We start from the raw sequence: 24487 nt of genomic DNA, 5'->3' as shown, positions 1-24487 counted from the left end.
ACCTTGTTCATCATTTCCTGTCTGGAGAACATCAATATCCAGATGCCAATATTAAAACACCTTTAGACTGACCAGACCTATATGAATGTGCAATAGCTTCATGCCTCTTATTTTGTGTTCTGTTAAAATTAGAGGGCCTAAAATATGTCGACGTTTGGCCATATCAAGCCTTTTACTGTACGTGTAATCCAGATATTTAGTTTTGGCTGCAAGAAATCCATGAAATTACCTTCAGAAACTTCACCAAGGGAACTTGAAAGTGAACAACCCCGCTCTCTCCCTCTCTCTCTCTCTCTCTCTCTCTCTCTCTGATATATAGGATTTATGAAACTAAGGTAGAACTTTTTGGCCTTATTTCCAAATCATATGTTTGGTTCAAAAACAGCACAGCCCATGAGCCAAAGAACACAGTCCCTGCTGTCAAGCATGATGGTGGCAGCACCACGCTATAGAGCTGCTTCTCTTCAGCAGGGACAGGAGCTCTGGAAGGATTGGGAAATGAAGAGTGCAAAATATCAACAGTTTTTTTAAAAAAAACCTGCTACACTCTGCAAAAAAGCTGAACTTGACCTTTCAGGATGACAACTACCGACAGCACACAGCCACATCCACAGTGAAATGACTGAAAAAGGAAGGGCAATGTCTTGGAATGGCCCAGTCAGAGCCCTGACCTCAACCCTATTGAAAATCTCTGGAATGACCTGAAGAGAGATCTTCATAAATTCTTCATAAAGACTCACAGCTACCCACATCCCATGACCTTTGGTAGGACAGTGTATGTCTCTGATTTACAGCAGAATTTGAATTGCCAATATGTTTATAGTTTATACTTGTATGAAGTTGAACAAAATTAAAGATCTATTGCATGTATGTAAGTGAATATTTATTAATGAAGCAGATTCATTACTTTGCTAAATACCCTTCCTGTTTTAACACTTTCCCTTCTTTTGCATATGAATAATTATGTATGAGGAACTGCACATATATTAATGGTAAAGGCCAACAATGCTGTTGTCCCTGAGTAACAGTTATTTGTAGTGGACTTCACTCATTATGACTGGTTAGTAAATTCCAAGTAGGCCTTTACTGCCAACCAAGCACACAGAATCCTTTACTAAATTTAGCCCTGGGTCTGTTCTCTGTATCTTCACTCTTCTGCAGTCAGGGGTTATTCAGCCTCAATGTACAAACATCTCTCTCTCTGTCACTCAGTATAACTTTTGGTTACAGTAATTCTTGTGAAAAAAAACCTTAAAAACATTTAAGAAGGATCCATCTTTCATATCTTCATGGAATCTGTCAGGCAATATTTACTAGATGACTTCAGTAAAATGTTTAGAAATTAGGATTATCAAACAGCATCACTCACCTCAAAGTCTGTAGTTTACAGTTTGGACTCATCAGTAAAGCACAGAGCTGCTCCACTCCTGAATCTCCCAGCTTACTGTAGCTGAGGTCCAGCTCTCTCAGGGATGAGATGACTGACTGTAGAGCTGAGATCACACTTTCACAGGACTTCTCATTAAGGTTACAGCCACTGAGTCTGTAGAGAAGAGAAAATATACCTCAGTGCATTCATTCAATTTTACAAATGAATGTTTGTTTGGAACCAAGCCTTTTGACACAAGGGTTAAACAGTTAATACAATTGTAGCTGCTGAATATTTCATAATAAGGATAACTGAGCAGATTTAAACCAAATTGTGTGAATAGGTATCATTTTGTTATATTTCTTCTTGCAGTAGGTCTTTTATAATCACATGCATTTTTAATGCTTCTAAAATTTGCAGTGTGACAGACATTGTTCTGTGCTGGTGTTTATTGTTGTATTTGCCCATTGGCATGTTTAATAAACGAGATCGACACCACTGTCACTGTGTGCTTATTTATTCTGCTGTTAACTCATGTACATCTGAATCTCGGGTCTTTTCTACATCACCCTACTACGGTGTCCCATAGTGCACATACTGAGCTGGCTAGCACATAAGGATGTTACATTTATGAGGTGTCTGGCCCAAAGATTTTCTCATCTTCACACAGGAAGCTCAGAAGATCCACATGAGGCCGTAGAGCCACACATTGGTGACCCCCTAATGTACAGTGCTCTCCACAGCAGATAATGATATTTGCTGGAGGAGGAGTGCTAATGCAAAGGAAACCAGACACAGATTACAGTCTCTACTGCATTACCTACAAACTGAAATCAATAACACGCAGAATCAGCATTAAGGATCACTGTTGTAAGAGACACCTTCCTCCAGGTGAGATGCTAAACCCAGGTCTTGCCTCACTATAGAAGGTTACTTTTGGTAAAGAGCAGAAGTGATTCTGACTCAGTCTGGCTATTTAATGATCCCCAGTTTAACTGGCTGAATAAATCCCTCCCTCTGCACCCCAGTGGGTGAGAGGAAGAGTGGGAGATTCTGCCACAAAATGGCTGCTGTGCATCACTCAGGTGGTACTACACATTGGTGATGGTTTAGGTTTGTTTTAGTGGGTGGCAGCTAAAGGGCATCTTCAACAACACACCTGGCCATTCCAAAATTGGAGAAAATTTGGGGAAATCATTGGCAAATCCAACATTATATAAAAGGATTCTTTAACTGGCTAGCCATTTTTATATTTAACTCATACCTATGACCCATCTTCAAATCCTATGTTCCCACAACATCGCTGCACTCTGCATCCACACAGCAACTGGCTGTCCCGACCCGACAGGATTGCTCTTCTCAGACATGATCCCTGTCTGTACTGGTCCCTCAGTGGTAGAATGAACTCCCCACGGAGGTTAGGACGGTGAAATCACTGGCCATCTTCCAATGCACATTGAAGACCCACCTTTTCAGACTGCATCTCCGCTACACTTCTGTCCCCACCCCTAACACCTGCTACTTTTTCCAGTTGATGTTAATTTTATGTGTAGTATTATGATATATTATGAATTTGTGTTGTAGGACTGGTTGTATCGCTCTATACCTGACTTTTTAACAAACTGCACAAGTTATCTTGTGGTAGGGCTTGAATATGTCTATGCTCACACTCACTGGTCTGAGAATGTTGTTAGCCTGGTCTGGCACTGTTGCTTGTTTGAATTGAAGGGATACATTTATATTCCATTGTAACTGAAGTCGCTCTGGATAAGAGCATCTGGTAAATGCATGTAATGTAATGTAACTTCTTCAGCCCAGCTGCTGTATGAACTCTGTGGCATCCCTGAATGTAGATACAGACACAGTTACCCCTTTCTGCGAATCCATAATCACTGCTGCACTGCTACACAATGTGTGCAGGATATTCCAAACGACTGCAACACAGCTGCATCGCTGCCTTTTTGTTTTCACCCACAACTGAGATTTCCTCACACGGAGCAATTTGGTCACCACTATAAAACCAGCTGTGTTTCTGTGCCACTGCAGGCAGCTAGAAATTTGGTAATGCAGACACTTATGTTCCTTTATGAAAGTGTAGATGCTGATGTTGTCACCACAATGTGCTGACAGTAGACACAATAGCATAGCTTGCCAATACTCACAACAACACATGCTCTTTCATGAACTATTTCTTTACTCCAGCATAAAATGATTCACTGATGAAGATCATAAGCATCTGTGCTTACCTCAAAGCCTGTATATCACACGCTGGACTCCTCAGTCCAGCACAGAGCAGCTTCACTGCTGATTCTCCCAGCTTACTGTTGCTGAAGTCCAGCTCTCTCAGCTGGGAGTTTGCTGACTGGTGGAGAGCTGAGGCCACGAGATCACAGGACTGGTCACTGAAACGACAATGATCAGTTCTACAAGGGAAAAGAGGCTCTTAGAACAAGACACTTTCTCTGAATAAGAAAAGGTCCCAATCAAGACACTGAACACACATTTCCTGCACTGAGACCCTGAATATACTCAATACAAAGAGGAACATTAATACTCTTCCACCTGCACAGAGAGACTAATGTTATTGTGTTTCAGGAATCCCTTTAGTTGAGGGATGGGGGTTGAGGGACTGACAGAGTCTCTGGTAGACTGAGCTGTCAGCGCTGTCTCTATATCATGGCACAGTAACTCTCTGCTTTGCAGTTCCTGCTGTGATCTGGTGGTGACAGCCTCAGGTCTGCCCTCATGGCTGTGCTGGCCCTCTGCCTCCCATCCCTTAGTTATGCTGCCATAGCCTTAATCTGTCAGGGTTTCCTATTGCACGCAGGCTACTCTTCTCTCCTCTCTCTCTCTCGCTCTCTCATCTTATTGATCCTCACTTCTTTCATGTACATTTCTCTATTAACGGCTTCTCTCCTCCCTCCTTCCCTCTCTGGAGAACCTTCTGGAGCTTCAGATACAAGGAACGATGGAGCAGCCCACCCCGGCTCCCCTGGGCCAGCTCCATATGCCTCACCTGCTCTCCTGTCTGACTGGGCTCAGCCAGTACTCCCACCAACCTGACCATCCCTTCCTCCTCAGACTCTTCCCTCCCCACCACTCCCCTAATTCAACTGCCCAATGCCAACCAGAGGGGTTCCCTCTTGAGTTGAGTTCTGCTCAAGGTTTCTTCCTATTAGCAAAGAAGGTCCTAGCTCCTGTTGATGTACCCTTGCTATTGAGGGTTGAGGGGTGGGACCTCTGTAAATCTGCTTTGTGACAAAATCCCTTTGAAATAGGTTCTACACAATTGAATTATATTAAATTGATTTGAACTAAACTATAATCCTTACATTAAAGCCTGGACCTAATTCAGCCCTTGGAGTTTTGTATCTGATACTTGTCTGTTCCTCCAAGGAGTGAACTGACTCACCATGAACAGAAACAGCCTTCAATGTGAAATTACACTCAGTGCTTCAACTTTCCCATACTGTGTTTGAAGAAACTTTTCATACATCCATCAAAATAAAATATGACATAACACATTATAATAATTGTGTTCATTGTCACCATCATTGTCATTAACAAAATCTCACTGTTATTCACCTGAAAATGCATACTATTTTATATTCCTCTTTTTAATATTTCAATATTTGATAACTGCAGCTCAGTCAACCTTTACTGATCTTGCCATGCTGAAATAAGTAGACAGTCTTCCACTATGCAGTGAAGCAGTCATTAACACCATCTAAATTTAGCCCTTGGTTTTTTCTCTGCATCTTTACTCTCTGCAGTCAGGGTTATTCGTCCTCAAGAAACAAACATTTCTGTCTCTCTCACTACATAATGCTTTCAGTTACTTTACAGTTACATCTTAACGATTATCAGACAGCATAACTCACCTCAAAGTCTGGATTTTACAGTTTGGACTCATCAGTAAAGCACAGAGCTGCTCTGCTCCTGAATCTCCCAGGTTATTATTCCTCAGGTCCAGCTCTCTCAGGGATGTGATGACTGACTGTAGAGCTGAGATCACACTTTCACAAGACTTTTCATTAAGGTTACAGCTGCTGAGTCTGTAGAGAAGAGAAAATATACCTCAGTGCATTCATTCAATTATACAAATGAATGTTTGTTTGGAACCAAGCCTTTTGACACAAGGGTTACACAGTTAATACAATTGTAGCTGCTGAATATTTCATAATAAGGATAACTGAGCAGATTTAAACCAAATTGTGTGAATAGGTATCATTTTGTTATATTTCTTCTTGCAGTAGGTCTTTTATAATCACATGCATTTTTAATGCTTCTAAAATTTGCAGTGGGTGACAGACATTGTTCTGTGCTGGTGTTTATTGTTGTATTTGCCCATTGGCATGTTTAATAAACGAGATCGACACCACTGTCACTGTGCGCTTATTTATTCTGCTGTTAACTCATGTACATCTGAATCTCGGGTCTTTTCTACATCACCCTACTACGGTGTCCCATAGTGCACATACTGAGCTGGCTAGCACATAAGGATGTTACATTTATGAGGTGTCTGGCCCAAAGATTTTCTCATCTTCACACAGGAAGCTCAGAAGATCCACATGAGGCCGTAGAGCCACACATTGGTGACCCCCTAATGTACAGTGCTCTCCACAGCAGATAATGATATTTGCTGGAGGAGGAGTGCTAATGCAAAGGAAACCAGACACAGATTACAGTCTCTACTGCATTACCTACAAACTGAAATCAATAACACGCAGAATCAGCATTAAGGATCACTGTTGTAAGAGACACCTTCCTCCAGGTGAGATGCTAAACCCAGGTCTTGCCTCACTATAGAAGGTTACTTTTGGTAAAGAGCAGAAGTGATTCTGACTCAGTCTGGCTATTTAATGATCCCCAGTTTAACTGGCTGAATAAATCCCTCCCTCTGCACCCCAGTGGGTGAGAGGAAGAGTGGGAGATTCTGCCACAAAATGGCTGCTGTGCATCACTCAGGTGGTACTACACATTGGTGATGGTTTAGGTTTGTTTTAGTGGGTGGCAGCTAAAGGGCATCTTCTACAACACACCTGGCCATTCCAAAATTGGAGAAAATTTGGGGAAATCATTGGCAAATCCAACATTATATAAAAGGATTCTTTAACTGGCTAGCCATTTTTATATTTAACTCATACCTATGACCCATCTTCAAATCCTATGTTCCCACAACATCGCTGCACTCTGCATCCACACAGCAACTGGCTGTCCCGACCCGACAGGATTGCTCTTCTCAGACATGATCCCTGTCTGTACTGGTCCCTCAGTGGTAGAATGAACTCCCCACGGAGGTTAGGACGGTGAAATCACTGGCCATCTTCCAATGCACATTGAAGACCCACCTTTTCAGACTGCATCTCCGCTACACTTCTGTCCCCACCCCTAACACCTGCTACTTTTTCCAGTTGATGTTAATTTTATGTGTAGTATTATGATATATTATGAATTTGTGTTGTAGGACTGGTTGTATCGCTCTATACCTGACTTTTTAACAAACTGCACAAGTTATCTTGTGGTAGAGCTTGAATATGTCTATGCTCACACTCACTGGTCTGAGAATGTTGTTAGCCTGGTCTGGCACTGTTGCTTGTTTGAATTGAAGGGATACACTTATATTCCATTGTAACTGAAGTCGCTCTGGATAAGAGCATCTGGTAAATGCATGTAATGTAATGTAACTTCTTCAGCCCAGCTGCTGTATGAACTCTGTGGCATCCCTGAATGTAGATACAGACACAGTTACCCCTTTCTGCGAATCCATAATCACTGCTGCACTGCTACACAATGTGTGCAGGATATTCCAAACGACTGCAACACAGCTGCATCGCTGCCTTTTTGTTTTCACCCACAACTGAGATTTCCTCACACGGAGCAATTTGGTCACCACTATAAAACCAGCTGTGTTTCTGTGCCACTGCAGGCAGCTAGAAATTTGGTAATGCAGACACTTATGTTCCTTTATGAAAGTGTAGATGCTGATGTTGTCACCACAATGTGCTGACAGTAGACACAATAGCATAGCTTGCCAATACTCACAACAACACATGCTCTTTCATGAACTATTTCTTTACTCCAGCATAAAATGATTCACTGATGAAGATCATAAGCATCTGTGCTTACCTCAAAGCCTGTATATCACACGCTGGACTCCTCAGTCCAGCACAGAGCAGCTTCACTGCTGATTCTCCCAGCTTACTGTTGCTGAAGTCCAGCTCTCTCAGCTGGGAGTTTGCTGACTGGTGGAGAGCTGAGGCCACGAGATCACAGGACTGGTCACTGAAACGACAATGATCAGTTCTACAAGGGAAAAGAGGCTCTTAGAACAAGACACTTTCTCTGAATAAGAAAAGGTCCCAATCAAGACACTGAACACACATTTCCTGCACTGAGACCCTGAATATACTCAATACAAAGAGGAACATTAATACTCTTCCACCTGCACAGAGAGACTAATGTTATTGTGTTTCAGGAATCCCTTTAGTTGAGGGATGGGGGTTGAGGGACTGACAGAGTCTCTGGTAGACTGAGCTGTCAGCGCTGTCTCTATATCATGGCACAGTAACTCTCTGCTTTGCAGTTCCTGCTGTGATCTGGTGGTGACAGCCTCAGGTCTGCCCTCATGGCTGTGCTGGCCCTCTGCCTCCCATCCCTTAGTTATGCTGCCATAGCCTTAATCTGTCAGGGTTTCCTATTGCACGCAGGCTACTCTTCTCTCCTCTCTCTCTCTCGCTCTCTCATCTTATTGATCCTCACTTCTTTCATGTACATTTCTCTATTAACGGCTTCTCTCCTCCCTCCTTCCCTCTCTGGAGAACCTTCTGGAGCTTCAGATACAAGGAACGATGGAGCAGCCCACCCCGGCTCCCCTGGGCCAGCTCCATATGCCTCACCTGCTCTCCTGTCTGACTGGGCTCAGCCAGTACTCCCACCAACCTGACCATCCCTTCCTCCTCAGACTCTTCCCTCCCCACCACTCCCCTAATTCAACTGCCCAATGCCAACCAGAGGGGTTCCCTCTTGAGTTGAGTTCTGCTCAAGGTTTCTTCCTATTAGCAAAGAAGGTCCTAGCTCCTGTTGATGTACCCTTGCTATTGAGGGTTGAGGGGTGGGACCTCTGTAAATCTGCTTTGTGACAAAATCCCTTTGAAATAGGTTCTACACAATTGAATTATATTAAATTGATTTGAACTAAACTATAATCCTTACATTAAAGCCTGGACCTAATTCAGCCCTTGGAGCTTTGTATCTGATACTTGTCTGTTCCTCCAAGGAGTGAACTGACTCACCATGAACAGAAACAGCCTTCAATTTGAAATTACACTCAGTGCTTCAACTTTCCCATACTGTGTTTGAAGAAACTTTTCATACATCCATCAAAATAAAATATGACATAACACATTATAATAATTGTGTTCATTGTCACCATCATTGTCATTAACAAAATCTCACTGTTATTCACTTGCAAATGCATACTATTTTATATTCCTCTTTTTAATATTTCAATATTTGATAACTGCAGCTCAGTCAACCTTTACTGATCTTGCCATGCTGAAATAAGTAGACAGTCTTCCACTATGCAGTGAAGCAGTCATTAACACCATCTAAATTTAGCCCTTGGTTTTTTCTCTGCATCTTTACTCTCTGCAGTCAGGGTTATTCGTCCTCAAGAAACAAACATTTCTGTCTCTCTCACTACATAATGCTTTCAGTTACTTTACAGTTACATCTTAACGATTATCAGACAGCATAACTTACCTCAAAGTCTGGATTTTACAGTTTGGACTCATCAGTAAAGCACAGAGCTGCTCTGCTCCTGAATCTCCCAGGTTATTATTCCTCAGGTCCAGCTCTCTCAGGGATGTGATGACTGACTGTAGAGCTGAGATCACACTTTCACAAGACTTTTCATTAAGGTTACAGCTGCTGAGTCTGTAGAGAAGAGAAAATATACCTCAGTGCATTCATTCAATTATACAAATGAATGTTTGTTTGGAACCAAGCCTTTTGACACAAGGGTTAAACAGTTAATACAATTGTAGCTGCTGAATATTTCATAATAAGGATAACTGAGCAGATTTAAACCAAATTGTGTGAATAGGTATCATTTTGTTATATTTCTTCTTGCAGTAGGTCTTTTATAATCACATGCATTTTTAATGCTTCTAAAATTTGCAGTGGGTGACAGACATTGTTCTGTGCTGGTGTTTATTGTTGTATTTGCCCATTGGCATGTTTAATAAACGAGATCGACACCACTGTCACTGTGCGCTTATTTATTCTGCTGTTAACTCATGTACATCTGAATCTCGGGTCTTTTCTACATCACCCTACTACGGCGTCCCATAGTGCACATACTGAGCTGGCTAGCACATAAGGATGTTACATTTATGAGGTGTCTGGCCCAAAGCTTTTCTCATCTTCACACAGGAAGCTCAGAAGATCCACATGAGGCCGTAGAGCCACACATTGGTGACCCCCTAATATACAGTGCTCTCCACAGCAGATAATGATATTTGCTGGAGGAGGAGTGCTAATGCAAAGGAAACCAGACACACAGATTACAGTCTCTACTGGGTTACCTACAAACTGAAATCAATCACACACAGAATCAGCATTAAGGATCACTGTTGTAAGAGACACCTTCCTCCCAGTGAGATGTTAAACCCAGGTCTTGCCTCACTGTAGAAGGTTAAACATCCCACAGCACTTTTGGTAAAGAGTAGAAGTGATTCTGACTCAGTCTAGCTATTTAATGATCCCCAGTTTAACTGGCTGAATAAATCCCTCCCTCTGCAGACACAGTTACCCCTTTCTGCGAATCCATCATCACTGCTGCACTGCTACACAATGTGTGCAGGATATTCCAAACGACTGCAACACAGCTGCATCGCTGCCTTTTTGTTTTCACCCACAACTGAGATTTCCTCACACGGAGCAATTTGGTCACCACTATAAAACCAGCTGTGTTTCTGTGCCACTGCAGGCAGCTAGAAATTTGGTAATGCAGACACTTATGTTCCTTTATGAAAGGGTAGATGCTGATGTTGTCACCACAATGTGGTGACAGTAGACACAATAGCATAGTTTGCCAATACTCACAACAACACATGCTCTCTCATGAACTATTTCTTTACTCCAGCAGAAAATGATTCACTGATGAAGATCATAAGCATCTGTGCTTACCTCAAAGCCTGTATATCACACAGTGGACTCCTCAGTCCAGCACAGAGCAGCTTCACTGCTGATTCTCCCAGCTTATTGTTGCTGAAATCCAGCTCTTTCAGCTGGGAGTTGGCTGACTGGTGGAGAGCTGAGGCCACGAGATCACAGGACTGGTCATTCAGACGACACTGATCCATTCTATAAAGGGAGAAGAGGCTCTTCTTACAACAGCACAAGTTCTCTGATGAGAAAGAGCCCCAGTAAAGACACTGAACAGACACTTCCTGCATGAGACTCCACATATATATTCAGTTCAAAGGGGAACTTATTTTAAAGTCGGGACCCAGTTCAGTTCTTTGAGCTTCATACCTGTTACTGTTCTGCTCCTCCACAGAGACAGAAACTTTTGCTAGCACAAACTTTTGTTCTATGTCCTGGAACACATACTGTTACTATGAGGTCCTATGAAAGGAGTTCTTTGTTAAGAAAACTATAAACTGAAACTGTACTAACTGCCTGACCTACATATATAAATTTACCAGATTAGTTTGTGTACCCATTAGTTTAGTGATATCATGGAAGACACTGAACTCTATGGCTCTTTATATTCCAAGGCAGACTGCATCTAAGACGTTACAGTTATGATCAATTTCAGTTTGATTTTCACTGTGTAGCTGAAGATGGTTACCATTCTTAATGTGACTATAAAACTAAAGATTCTCCAGACAAGCGTTTAAAATTGTCAGCTGAAAGTCTGTATCTCTTCAACAAAATGAAATCTTATAATCACCATAACTTTCAGAGGGAAAGAACTGAATTAAATCTTTGATATCTTATTTCTTTACTTGCATGTGATAGTCCGCATCAACACTTCAAACATTCTCACACATTACAGTAAACTCTTGTTAAGAGTGTTTTTACATTGTCCTCCACATGCTTTTCCAGGCCAGGAAATTATTCCTTTCAAATTCAACTCTCATGACAATATAAAACCTATTCAGTCTCCTAGTACGGAGGTCCATGGCTGTAATGATGGAAATATGATGGTTGTACACTACACAAAAATTACAGTTTTACATTTTAATTTTCATTTTACTATGCTATTCTATGAGAATCCTTGTATTTTTCTTTTTTAAAATAATCATTTTGTATGAATCTTTTGTTAAAAAATCTGACAGACTGAGAGAAGGCCAAAGTCAAGCACATCAGCAAAGAATAAATATGCTGCTCATGTTTTTTATAATCCTGTCCAACTAAAAATGAGAGGATGTAAACCATAATTAATGACAGGATTCTAACCTCAGAGTGGACACTTTGCTCAGTGCAGTACAGAGCAGCTCCACTCCTGAACTTCCCATCTGACAGAAGCTCACATCCAGAGTCTGTAGTTTACGGTTTGGACTCATCAGTGCAGCACTCAGCAGCTTCCCTCCTGATTCTCCCAGCTTATTCCTGCTGAGGTGCAGCTCTGTCAGGGGTGAGGTGGCTGACTGGAGAGCTGAGGCCACAGTTTCAAAGAACATCTGTGTAAGATCACAGTCACTTAGTCTGAAAAGAAAGTACAAAAACGTTAATGATCTAAAATTCACTACAACACAAGCATTTCTACTTCAAACTGTGACTGAGAAAAAAAGTAACCTGGTGATCCAGTTCATTTGTGTGTTTTTTCGTGTGTGAGACTGTATGTGTGTGTGTCTCTGTGTGTGTGTGTGTATGTGTGTGTGATTGTCTATGTCTCTAAGCAGATTTCATGTATATATGTACACAAATAGACTGCACTCCCCATCGGTGTAAACACAAGATATAGCACAACAGTTAATAAATCAATAACAAACACAGAGGTACTTTGAGTTTATAGCAATTCACATGAATATCAGAAATAACTCTCATGTAACAGTCGTAGGCTTCAACAAATTTCTGTTCATTTTGAAGGAGACTATTACATCATCACCCAGTTGACTGCCTGAGTTTCAGATTCAGAATTTGTTCTTACGGGGGATTTAATTTGACTCAAGCAACTTGTTAATGTTCCCACAAGACCTAATCGTAAATTCCTGAATAAATTACCATTAGTAGGTCAGATATTAACTAATGGACCATATAAATTTTTTGCAAATGGCATTTTGATGGCAGTAAACACTGTGACATAGATTGTGTTAGACATACTAGAACCCCCAAAACAAAGCATTCTGTTTGAAATAAAATTTTAACACCATGGTTGACAAGTATAAGACAAGCATACGATTCATTTATACCCAGATACTACCTATCGGTTTATGGAAGCCTGTAATTTATGTTAAAGCAGTATTTCATGCCATTGTTAATTTGAAGCATTGCATGGTCACTAGGATTTCAAGGTTAAGTCTAGAGAAGCCTGAATCTCCCAGCTTATTGTAGCTGAGGTCCAGCTCTATCAGGGATGAACTGACTAACTAGAGCTGTGACTTTCACAGGACTTCTCTTTAAGATTACAGCCACTGAGTCTGTAGAGAAGAGAAAATAAACATCTTACAATGGAAAATTTCTTTGGGATTAATTCCTTTGATAAATATTCACAAAGTAGTAGTTTATTTAACAACTTGCAGTCTGTTGCTGATGATTTGTGAACTGAACCTAATGTGGAAACTGAATCATGGATGAAAGGCAGCATGTTACTGAGGACACCAGTCACCCAGTGCACATGACAGTGATATGATGATTTCATTTCAGCAGCCATAGCACCCAGAAGCCATGAACCAGCAAGTACACATATCAAGAGGAATACGTGTTCATTTCTTGTATGTGAAATATAGTCATTCAGAGAGATACACACTATATAAAACACACATTTTAAACATTTTAGACAGCATCACTCACCTTAAAGACTTTAGTTTACAGTTTGGACTCATCAGTAAAGCACAGAGCTGGTTCATTCCTGAATCTCCCAGGTTACTGTAGCTGAGGTCCAGCTCTCTCAGGGAGGAGGTGACTGACTGTAGAGCTGAGATCACACTTTCACAGGACTTCTCATTAAGGTTACAGCTGCTGAGTCTGTAGAAAAGAGAAAACAGACTTCAATTCATTCATTTAATTTTACAAATGAATATTTATTAGGAAACAAGTCCTTCCACACAACAGTAAAACAGTTAATACAACTGTAGTTGTTGCATATTTTATAATAAGAATAAATCAGACGATTTAAACCCATGGTGTAAAGGGGTATCATCTTGTTACATTTCCTCTAGCACTGGTCTGTTATAAATGCAGATATTTTTAATGTTTCTGCAATTTGCAGTGAGTGATAAACATTGCTCTGTCTGGGTTTTATGAGCTTTCTAGGCCAAAGCTGTTATAATTGTCACTCACAAAGTTCAGAAGAGCCACATGAGACCCTAGAGCCATTGGAGGTACAGTAGGTGACCCCTAATATACACTAACCAACATCTTCAGAGCAGATAAAGAAATGTGCTGGAGGAATGCTATGGCAAAATAAATTCAGTCAAATATGATTACAGTCACTACTGGATTGGCTACAAACTGATTTCAATCATACACAGAGTTTTATCCAGGACCAGCATCAAGGATCACTGCTGTAGGAGACACCTTCTTCCAGACGAGACCTTAACCTCAGGTCCTGAGTCACTGTGGAAGGACAAAGGTCCCACCACACCTCTCGTAAACAGCAGGAGTGATTCTGACTCTCAGTCTGGATATTTAATCATCCCCAGACTGACTGGCAGAATAAATCCCTCCCTCTGCATCCCAGCAGGTGAGAGGAAGTGTGGGAGACTCTGGCACAAAATGGCTGTTGTGCTTTACTCGGGTGGTATTACACACTGGAGATGGTTCAGGTGGGTTACACCTCTCTTCCCACTGTTAAGTACTTTCACTTCCTTAAAAAGGATTTTAATGAGTGCAAAATAAATCTAATGTAATCCAAGCTTTTGTGAAGTGAAAGTGAAGACCGATTAATTAAACCAACGCACACCCTCAGATAGAGACTTGACCCACAAAAAAGAAGCTAAGATAGGAAAATTCCTCTCACTAGATTTAGTGTAATAATGTTTGTGCAACACCAACATTCACACTCACAGCAGGCTCGAAAGATGTTTCTTTAACCATTTTGTGTTCAAAGTTAATTAGCGAAAGTATACAACGCAGAAAATCACATCACAGATATGACTTGTTCCAGACTCTTCTCCACCTCAGTACCCAGCATGCTCTGGAACTTCCTATTTTTAACTGCTTCACTTCAGCTGTTGTATGAACTCTATGGCATCCCTGAATGTAGATCCAGCCACAGTTACCCCTTTCTGTGAATCCGTCCTCAGCAATGCACTGCTACACGATGTTCACAGGATATTCCAAATGACTGCAACACAACTGCATCACTGCCTTTTCATTTTCACCTACAGCTGAGATTTCCTCACAGGGATCAATGGGGACACCACTCCAACCAGCTGTGTTTCTGTGCCATTGCTAGCAGCTAGAGATTTGGTAATGCAGACACTTATGTTCCTTTATGATAGTGTAGATGCTGATGTTGTCACCACAATGCAGACAATAGCAACGATAACACAGTTACGACAATACTCACAACAACACACACCCTCTCATGAACCATTTCTTTATTTCTGCATAAAATGATTCACTGATAAAGATCATAAGCATTAGTGCTTACCTCAAAGCCTGTATATCACACACTTTACTCGTCAGTCCAGCACAGAGCAGCTTCACTGCTGATTCACCCAGCTTATTTTTGCTGAAGTCCAGCTCTCTCAGCTGGGAGTTGGCTGACTGGTGGAGAGCTGAGGCCACGAGATCACAGGACTCATCACTGAAATGACACTGATCCATTCTGCAAATGGAAAAGAGGCTCATCTTAGAAAACTTCAAGTTCTCTGAATGAGAAAGAGGCTCCAATAAAGACACTGAACACACACTTCCATTGTGTGCATTGAGACTCTACAGTTATTCAGTATAAAGGGGAACATTCATACTCATCAAACTGCACTCAGAGAGTAATGGCTTGAGCAGTAATCAATTCTTACTATAAAATTTAGACCCAGTTCAGTCCTTTGAGCTTCATACCCGTTACTGCTCTGTTCTTCCAAAAAGGCACAGTCAACCATGACTGGGGACAGCCTTCAGTTTAAAATTACATACAAAGTTTCATCCTCCCACACAGTGTCATATTGCACTGCAGGAAATTGTTCATACACCAAAAAGACAACATGATCATAACATATGAGAAATGATCATTACCATCACTGTTGCTAATGTAATGATATTTTTCATGCATTTCACATTACATAGTTTACTATCATAAGCTTTTGTTCTATTTCTTGGAACACATACTTTTACTATGAGCTGCTTTGAAAGGAGTTCTTTGTGAAGAAAACTACAAAATACAACTGTACTCATTGTTTTACCTTTGCATATTAGTCTACTAGATTAGTTCACGTACCTATATTATTTTAGTAATTTCTAGAAGACACTGAACTTTAATATTCTTAGCCGAGGGCTAAGAGCTGACCCTGGGATAATTTAGCCCCTTTTCACACACACATTGTTAACCCAGGGTTAACCTAAGCCCAGGGCTATACGATTCACACTGCACTTCTACTAGCCCTGGGTTACATGTCCGTTGGAACACCCGACTAATGTTTACATTCTAGAACAGTGTTTCTCAATCCTACTCCTGGAGCCCCCCTGTCCTGCATATCTTCTATCTATCCTTGCTCCAAACATACCTGATTGGAATTAGTGATTAAATCAGGTGTACTCAACCAATCAAAAGTGCCACTGCTGTATTCATTCAGGTAGCTAGAGCAGGGAGGGATGGAAAACGTGCAGAGCAGGGGGCCCCAGGAGCAGGATTGAGAATCAGTGTTCTAGAATGACGCGTGACTACTCTTTAACAGCAACCAGCAACGTTAAAATGCCGACATTAGCAGGGCTATATGTGAGAGTGGTGTTAAAACCCTCATTTCATTTAGCTTTTGTTTGAGTTGTTCCAGTGTCCTGTTGAAACCTGCCTCCGCTAGCTTCGCTGACAGATGGTGGTAAACCTTTCTGTTGTGGCATGTTCCATTTAGTTTGTCTTGAACGGACTTTTCCAACCACAAACTCAGGAGCAATGCTGTTTCCGCCACGACCAATTTGGTCTTTTTAAGTCTTTTCCAGACATATTATTGTTGTTTTAAGTTAGCTAGCTTGCTAGGTACCTTTAACATCTGAATGTTGCCGGTTTATGTTAGTAGTTACCACGTAAACATAAAGCACACACACACTGTAATGACGTGACGAAGAAGTTGTGTGATCGGACAACAAAAACGTGACTCAAAGTCCATTGTTTATTTTAACCCCGTTTCACACTGGCACCTTTTAGCCCCGATTTTCAGGGGCTAACCCCGCAAAGTCGGGGCTAACCCTGCTCTATAGCAGGGCCAGCAAGCCCTAGGCTAGTGTTGGGGTTAGCCCACTTTGGAATGTGCCAGGATTGTGCCAGTGTGAAAGTCTTCTTAGCCTGGGGCTAACAGCTCTCTTAGCCTGGGGCTAACAAGGTTCTAAGAATGCTTTTAGCCCTGGGCTAAGTGCAGTGTGAAAAGTCTTTTTTAGGCTCTTTATATTCCAAAGTAAGCTGCATCTAAGACTTTACAATTATAATTAATTCTATTTTTATTTTCACTGTGTAGCTGAAGATGGGTACCATGCTTACTGTGACTATAAAACTAAAGATTCTCCAGACAAGGGTTTAAAATTGTTAGCTGAAAGTCTGTATCTCGTCAACAAAATGAAATCTTATAATCACCATTACTTGCGTCTAATAGCCTGCATCAAAACTTCAAACTTTCTCACACATTACAGTAAACCCTTTTATAAGTAAGGGTTTTTCCTCCATGTCCTCCACATGCTTTTCCGGGCCAGAAAATCATTCCTTTCAAATTCAACACTCAAGAGCACATAAACCCCCTTCTGTCTCCTTGTGAGGAGGGCAATTGCTGTTTATAATGGAAATTTCTTGGTTGTACAGTATACAAAAATATATAGTTGTACATTTTAATGTGAATGTTATTCTACAAGAATTAATAGATTTTTCATTTTTTAATAGTCAATTTTTGTTTAAATTGTCAGCTTGTATGAATCTTTGTTGAAAGAGATGACAGACTGAGAGAGGGCCAATGTCAAATAAGAAAGCAAATCAGCTAAGAAGAAACATGCTACCAATGTTGTTTATAATCCTGTCCAAATAAAAAGGAGAGGATGAAAAACATTGTTGAGAATATTCTCACCTCAGAGTGGATACTTTGCTCAGTCCAGTACAGAGCAGCTCCACTCCTGAACTTCCCATCTGACAGAAGCTCAGATCCAGAGTCTGCAGTTTACAGTTTGGACTCATCAGTGCAGCACTCAGCAGCTTCACTCCTGATTCTCCCAGGTTACAGCAGCTGAGATTCAGAGTCTGCAGTTTACAGTTTGGACTCATCAGTGCAGCACTCAGCAGCTTCACTCCTGATTCCCCCAGGTCATTCTTGCTGAGGTCCAGCTCTCTCAGGGGTGAGGTGGAAGACTGGAGAGCTGAGGCCACAATTTCAAAGCACTTCTCTGTGAGGTTACAGTTACTGAGTCTGAAAAGACAAGATAAAAAAGCATTTATGACCAAAAGCTCTCAAAACCAAAGCAATTCTATTTCCCAATATCTCTGAGAGAAACCTGACCCTGTTCATTTGTATGGAAAACTGTGAAAAGCTTTTACAGATTTCATTATTTTAATCAAAGTACATTAAAAGCAGTTCATTTGTTATCTCCTATTGATACCATTTATTTTAATGACTTTTACAGCAGTGACCATCCCAGCACTGATTGTAGTGGCGTGTATGTGGAAGTGTTGGTCCTCCTCCCAGGACTAAATCCTCCATCACTGCTACTGCGTCTGCCTGCATTGCTGCTGCTGTGAGACTCTCTGATACACCTGACGTTCCTTATAACCCAGCCACCTGCTGCTGCTGCTTCCATCCCCACAACCCAGTGTTCTCGTCAGGGAGATCACCACCACGCTCTCACAAGTTAAAATCGGCCTGTTGGTGTGGTGAGAGACTCTCAAATCTCATGCTCAACTTTGACTCCTAGTTCAGAGCTCAAAACAAAGCCTTCATTTTTACAGGAAATTTTAAAAATCTGTTGATAACTAATCTCATTTGGATTTGGATTCTTTTAACTTCAATAAAATTTATATTATATCCAGATACTGCTTATCAGTCTCTAATAAGAAAGCTCCTACTAAAATGGAGGAGAGACAATCAACCAAAATTAGGTTTAAAATTTAGGGTTAAAATTATCAAGAAGGGGCAGAGACAATTCCCTGGTTTTCTGCTCAGCTCTCAGATCTGATTCATAGAAGGAAAGCATTTTTTGACCAATATCCTGTGATTGGACTCATTTCAGATATTTATGCAATGATTTTAGTTCTTAAAGGGACAAAACAAAATTAGAATTTTATTTAAAAGCGTTTCGTCAGAATCCAAGATACCTAAACAATCCTTACAAATTCTGGAAAATGTTTAGATCACCGATGAGGACTGAAGCCTCTTCAGCAAATTTAAAAACATAATATTTTAAATCTTTTAAATCAATATTTTATATCTGCTGGTTCCTTTTTACAGTTTTAAGAATGTTTGGACAGGTACCGACAGAACTGGTCCACTTTTCCAACATTTTGTCTAATTTAATCCAGTGTCTGATACAGAGGTTTGTAAGTCTTTGAAAGATATTGAATCCTGAAATTCTGCTGTTTCTGATACCTTGGCCACTTCCCTTTTAAAACTTGCTGTACATTCAATTACCAAACCTGTCTCTAAGCTTTAATGCTCAGGTAAACCTAATGCTTAGGTTAAGGCTCAGCTAAAACACTTCTCACATGATAATAATACAGTGAAGCACAATCAGGATTAAGGTCTGGTAATAACAGCATAACTACAGCTTCTGTAGTAGCCAATAATATTGAACAAGTTCTACACAATGAACAGCATTCTGCTGCCTTACTGAGTGCACTTCACTGAGTGCAGTATTACAAGTGATAAATGAGCTGGAACTGATTCTCAAAAATGTGATTTTAACTAATGGGTTTTCAAACAGCCCATTACTGGCTATTACAACATCAAAACATGAAACTCACTTTCAGCAGAACTTAGAATCCAACAGTGCTTAACATGAAGTTGTTTTGAGTAACAAAGGGAACAGCTAAAGAAATTAAGATGGCTCCATGGTGAAAGAGGCATTCATAAAAATATAGTTTTCTGTAAATGAGGTGCAGGTAAAAATATGGACTGTAAATTCCCTCTGATATCCTCTTGAGGTGTGATTCCACCGTGTAGAGGAAGTGAGTATATTGTGTTGTGATGTGAATGATGCCGCTCTGTGCATCAGCCATAATGCCTCTTAGTGATGGGGACATGCAGACCTGTCACTGGGCTCCCTCTGAAAGCTCCCTGTGGCCAGAAAACCACAGGTGGAGAGGACTTGCCTCTGCACTTGCACAGCAGTATTGCATCTAGTTGGGCTCTCCAGTGCTGGGATCAACAGCATGCAAATATTTAGGAAGAAGCAGTGCTGTACCATTCATACGCACCATAAAGTCTGCCTAATCTCTGAATGCACACTCATGGAGTAAAGTACCATTAACCACATCCTCAAAAAGTGCTAGTGCATTAATTGGAGCAACAACACACATCCAAAGTACATATGGAACATATTAGTACACCATGTCTTTGTTAAATTGCCACACCAGTGAAAGTGAAGTGCTAGCACATCAATTTTATTTATGTTGTCATTCAATTTCCAACTTCTGGATTTATATTAAGGTAGTATCTCATTTCATTTTTAATTCTGGAACAATTCAAAAACCTGTTAATATGTCATTTCAAATGGATCAGTCATTAATATGAATGTTATTTGTGTAGTTGGTTTCTATAGCGTATTTATTTCTAAATGATATTGCTACCTATAATACATATTTTTTTTTATTTGCCTGTGTATTTCACACATTGTTGTCACTTGAACAGACACATCTTCACTTTTCATTTAATTCAGCCTTTACTGCCATTTCAGTTATGTTTTCAAGTTATGTTTACAAACAGGGAAACTCATGCCTATTAGCTCATGCACAGGGTCTGGAATTTGCATTGACATCCTCACATCAAGTCAAAACACTGGCATGGCTTTCTGCATATGCACAATTTAGGATGAAATTTAGAAGTAGCCACACTTCATGAATGATCCTAATGATACTGGCCTACATTACAGCTTTAACTGCAACAGTAGCAATGATGAACATGTGTGGTGATCTATAATTAAGTGATACATATCTATAATCCACCTGTCAAGACCTCCACCTGAGGTCGGCCTGTTTTATGTGTTTTCCCCTGTCTGTCTTTGTGGGTGTGTCTTTTGACCGATTCTGCCTGTATTAGTATTCTGATTGGTTGTGTGTGTTCTGACCCTCTTGGCTTTTTGAACTTGGACTGCTTTGCGACCTCAATTTTGCCTCCGGACTGTCAAAAAACACAGAATTTTCATTATTCTGGTCTGCGTCGGGATCCTTCTCTCATATTCCTGACACCACCCTGTGAATGTTGACTATTCTAGACAATATTCTCATATTTAACAAATACTGCTAAAATATTTTAACCAAGAAATTTAAAAATAGGAAGACATTATGTTTAGGGATAATATCTAAATTTATTCCATTCAACAACTCAACATTCCAACATAAACAACTACTTTACCACTTTCTTGCCTGCATAATCAGTTTAATATGAAGTCCATAAATGTCCAAAATGGTTTTGTTTAATTTTGTGATCCTGTAATGGTTTAAGCATTGAAAGTAAAAAAATCAAATGAGATACCTAAAAGTATTGCATCATATTCTAACATGTTTTCAGAATAACCACTATATATATTAGAAAAGTGATACTCACAGAGCCTTTCTGCAGCACCTCACAGCTGGAACCAGTCTCCTGCGCCCCTCGTCTGAGGTGTTGTATTTCCTCAGGTCAAACTCATCCAGCACCTCCTCTGACATCAGGAGCATATAGGCCAAGGCAGAGCAGTGTGCAGCTGAGATCCTTTCATGACTTTCTGAGCTCAGGTACTTTTGGACCTCCTTCACAAATGAATCATCGTTCAGTTCAGCCAGACAGTGGAACAGATTGATGCACCTGTCTGGGGATGGATCATCCTCCTCTAACTCCTTGATGTACTGAATTGTTTCCTTGATGCTCTCTGAGTTACTTCCTGTCTGTGTCAGAAGGCCTTTGAGAAGGTTCTGATTGGAATCCAGTGAGAGGCCAAGAAGGAAACGCAGGAAAAGGTCCAAGTGTCCATTCTTACTCTCCAGGGCCTTCTCAACAAATCTTTGGTGCAAGTCACAGAGTGACATTTTAGTGGCTTTAGACCATCGAGCAAAAATGGACTTCAGTGCATTTACATTCTTGCTTGCATATGAGTGAAACACATACAATGCAGCCAGATACTCCTGGATGCTCAGATGCACAAAGCAGTACACTTTCTTCTGATACAGCACAGACTCCTCTATAAAGATTTCTGTGCACACCCCAGAGTACACTGACGCTTCAGCAACATCAATGCCACACTCTCTCAGGTCCTCTTCATAGAATACAAGATTACTCTTTTTCAAGTGTTCAAAAGCCAGCTGCCCCAGTTTCAGAATGATGTCTTTATCCAGCCCCAGAAGCTTTTGTGGATCTGTCTCATTTCTTCCCTGATATTTCTCATTCTTGATGTTGGACTGAATGAGCAGGAAGTGTGTGTACATTCCAGTCAGAGTTTTAGGGATTTCTCCACAGTCATCTTCACCCAACAGCCGCTCCAGAACAGCAGCAGAAATCCAACAGAAGATTGGTATGTGACACATGATGTACAGACTCCTGGATGACTTTATTTGAGAAATAATTCTGCTGGCCTGGTTCTCATCACTGAATCTCTTCCTGAAGTACTCCTCCTTCTGTGAGTCATTGAACCCTCGTACCTCTGTCACCCGGTGGATGTACTTAGGAGGGATCTGATTAGTTGCCGCTGGCCGGGAGGTGATCCAGAGGAGAGCAGAGGGAAGCAGATTCCGCTTAATGAGGTTTGTCAGCAGCACGTCCACTGAGGATGTCTCTGTTACATCAGACAGCATCTCATTCTGCTGGAAATTGAAGGGAAGTCTGCTTTCATCCAGGCCATCAAAGACGAACAAAATTTTGTCAACATCAGACTCAATGTTTTCAATCCCTCTCATTTCAGGGTGGAAGACATGCAGAAGCCCAAGCAGACTGTATTGTTCATCATTAATCAAGTTCAGCTCCCGAAAAGGAAGAACAAACATGAAACGAATATCCTGATTGGCTTTTCCTTCTGCCCAGTCCAGAATGAACTTCTGAACAGAGACTGTTTTTCCAATGCCAGCGATCCCCTTCGTTAGCACAGTTCTGATGGGTTTGTCTTGTCCAGGTAAGGGTTTAAAGATGTCATTGCAGTTGATTGCAGTGTCTTGTGTGGTCTGTGTCCTGGATGCTGTCTCAATCTGCCACACCTCGTGTTCATTATTAACCCCCTCACTGTCCCCCTCTGTGATGTAGAGCTCTGTGTAAATATTGTTGAGGAGGGTGTGTTTTCCTGATGTTGCAGCCCCTTCAAATATGCACTCAAACCTCTTCTTCAGACTGGATTTCAGCTTCCCTTGGACTCTTTGTGGACATTTCTCTGTAAAAATTGAGACATTTTCAAAAAACACTGTTGCTGAAGGGTGTGAGAGTATTATGGGGCATTAAACAGCAGCAGTGTGTCTGTAGATAGTGATGGTGCGAGTAAGATAAATTGGTGATGTTTTCTAAAAGATGACCTTGTTCAGATAACCCTTTTCTGTTTGTAAAAAATGCAGTGAAAAACATCTTACTATTTTCCGTTTCCAGCTCATGATCATTGGAACACAGGGGTGAAGCATCTACAATCACGGACTACGAGGAAGTAAAGACACCAGTTAAACCAGAGCTTAAGAACATTGAATGAAAAAGTCTGCATGAAAACTGATAATTAGAAAGTGCAATTCAGAATATTAGCCGAAGAAACCATTTTTTCCAGTGAGGTCAGATGAATGAATGAACAAATGAGTGAGTATAAATTACACAGAGTATGAATGAGTGAGTATGTGAGACTAACAGGTGAGTGGCTTTATACTGGACAGCCATATTCAGAAGAATGAGCGGTTAAAGGACAGACAATCCAGCCAATCAGTAAATAAGAGGATTACAGTCAAATGAATGAGTGAAACCACGACAGATTCAGGTGAATGAGTGACTCCAGGTGCAGGCAGATTCAGGTGAATGAGTGACTCCAGGTGCAGAAAGATTCAGGTGAATGAGTGAAGCCCCTTACCTGCTGGCAGAGGCTCTGCTGGTTTCCAGTGGGCTCCACCAGTGTGTGTGTCTGCAGTGTGTCTGCAGGACTCAGCCCTTCCTGCTGGAGCTCCTGCACAGGCCCAGCCAGCGCTGTGTGTGCGTGCAGCATGGGACGAGTTCTGGACCTCTTCCTGCACTGGGGACAGGCATAGTGTCCTGCGGAAGCAGACTGCTCCCAGTAGCTGCTGATGCACTGTCTGCAGAAACTGTGTCCACAGGTAATAGAGACCGGCTCCTTCATCACCTGCTCACACACTGCACACCTGGACTGGAGCTCTGACAGCTCACTGCAGACACAGGAATACACATTTAATCAGAGCTCAGTTAGCAAGATGGGAAAAGGAGACATCTGCTCAAAATTATAAATTTCCAGATTGAACTAAAAAAGTGCATTTCCTGAAGAAAATGCAGAGTGTGCTTGCAAGCTGGCAGCGAAAACATGTGAACATATATGAGACGATCTCTAGGATGTGGCTAAGTGGTTGCTAGACGGTTGCTAGGGTAA

The 24487-nt window shown here is 41.1% G+C and overlaps 2 protein-coding genes across 2 annotated transcripts; both read right to left on the bottom strand.

Annotated features, from left to right (window-relative positions):
• Window positions 1-464: 464 nt before the first annotated feature.
• On the bottom strand, window positions 465-12093 carry LOC118772319 (ribonuclease inhibitor-like). The gene is made up of 4 exons (XM_036520590.1): window positions 11840-12093; window positions 10562-10738; window positions 1411-1543; window positions 465-482 (listed from the first exon to the last, which is right to left on the bottom strand). Exons 1-4 carry the CDS (start codon window positions 12061-12063, stop codon window positions 465-467), a joined length of 552 nt encoding a protein of 183 aa, XP_036376483.1. The 5' UTR covers window positions 12064-12093.
• Window positions 12094-21494: 9401 nt separating this feature from the next.
• Window positions 21495-24269, bottom strand: LOC118772323 (NLR family CARD domain-containing protein 3-like). Its single transcript, XM_036520593.1, has 3 exons — window positions 23960-24269; window positions 23481-23541; window positions 21495-23287 (listed from the first exon to the last, which is right to left on the bottom strand). The coding sequence occupies exons 1-3, from the start codon at window positions 24221-24223 to the stop codon at window positions 21495-21497; spliced, it is 2118 nt and encodes a 705-aa protein (XP_036376486.1). The 5' UTR covers window positions 24224-24269.
• Window positions 24270-24487: the final 218 nt, after the last annotated feature.

Source organism: Megalops cyprinoides, unplaced genomic scaffold (genome assembly GCF_013368585.1).
Source record: "Megalops cyprinoides isolate fMegCyp1 unplaced genomic scaffold, fMegCyp1.pri scaffold_28_arrow_ctg1, whole genome shotgun sequence".
NCBI lineage: Eukaryota > Metazoa > Chordata > Actinopteri > Elopiformes > Megalopidae > Megalops > Megalops cyprinoides.
The sequence above is the reverse complement of the archived record's forward strand: the minus strand, read 5'-3'. Positions and strand labels throughout refer to the sequence as shown.

What these genes read in the sequence shown, in the direction of transcription:
- LOC118772319 (XM_036520590.1), bottom strand. Translation starts at nt 12,063, where the DNA reads ATGTTCTTTGAAACTGTGGCCTCAGCTCTCCAGTCAGCCACCTCACCC. An exon ending in AGCAAAGTGTCCACTCTGAG is followed by an intron (nt 10,739 to 11,839) that starts GTTAGAATCCTG and finishes CTCCCTTTATAG; the next exon opens with AATGGATCAGTGTCGTCTGA. An exon ending in TGTGATATACAGGCTTTGAG is followed by an intron (nt 1,544 to 10,561) that starts GTAAGCACAGAT and finishes TCTTCTCTACAG; the next exon opens with ACTCAGTGGCTGTAACCTTA.
- LOC118772323 (XM_036520593.1), bottom strand. Translation starts at nt 24,223, where the DNA reads ATGAAGGAGCCGGTCTCTATTACCTGTGGACACAGTTTCTGCAGACAG. An exon ending in AGCAGAGCCTCTGCCAGCAG is followed by an intron (nt 23,542 to 23,959) that starts GTAAGGGGCTTC and finishes ACTTCCTCGTAG; the next exon opens with TCCGTGATTGTAGATGCTTC. An exon ending in TGAGCTGGAAACGGAAAATA is followed by an intron (nt 23,288 to 23,480) that starts GTAAGATGTTTT and finishes CAATTTTTACAG; the next exon opens with AGAAATGTCCACAAAGAGTC.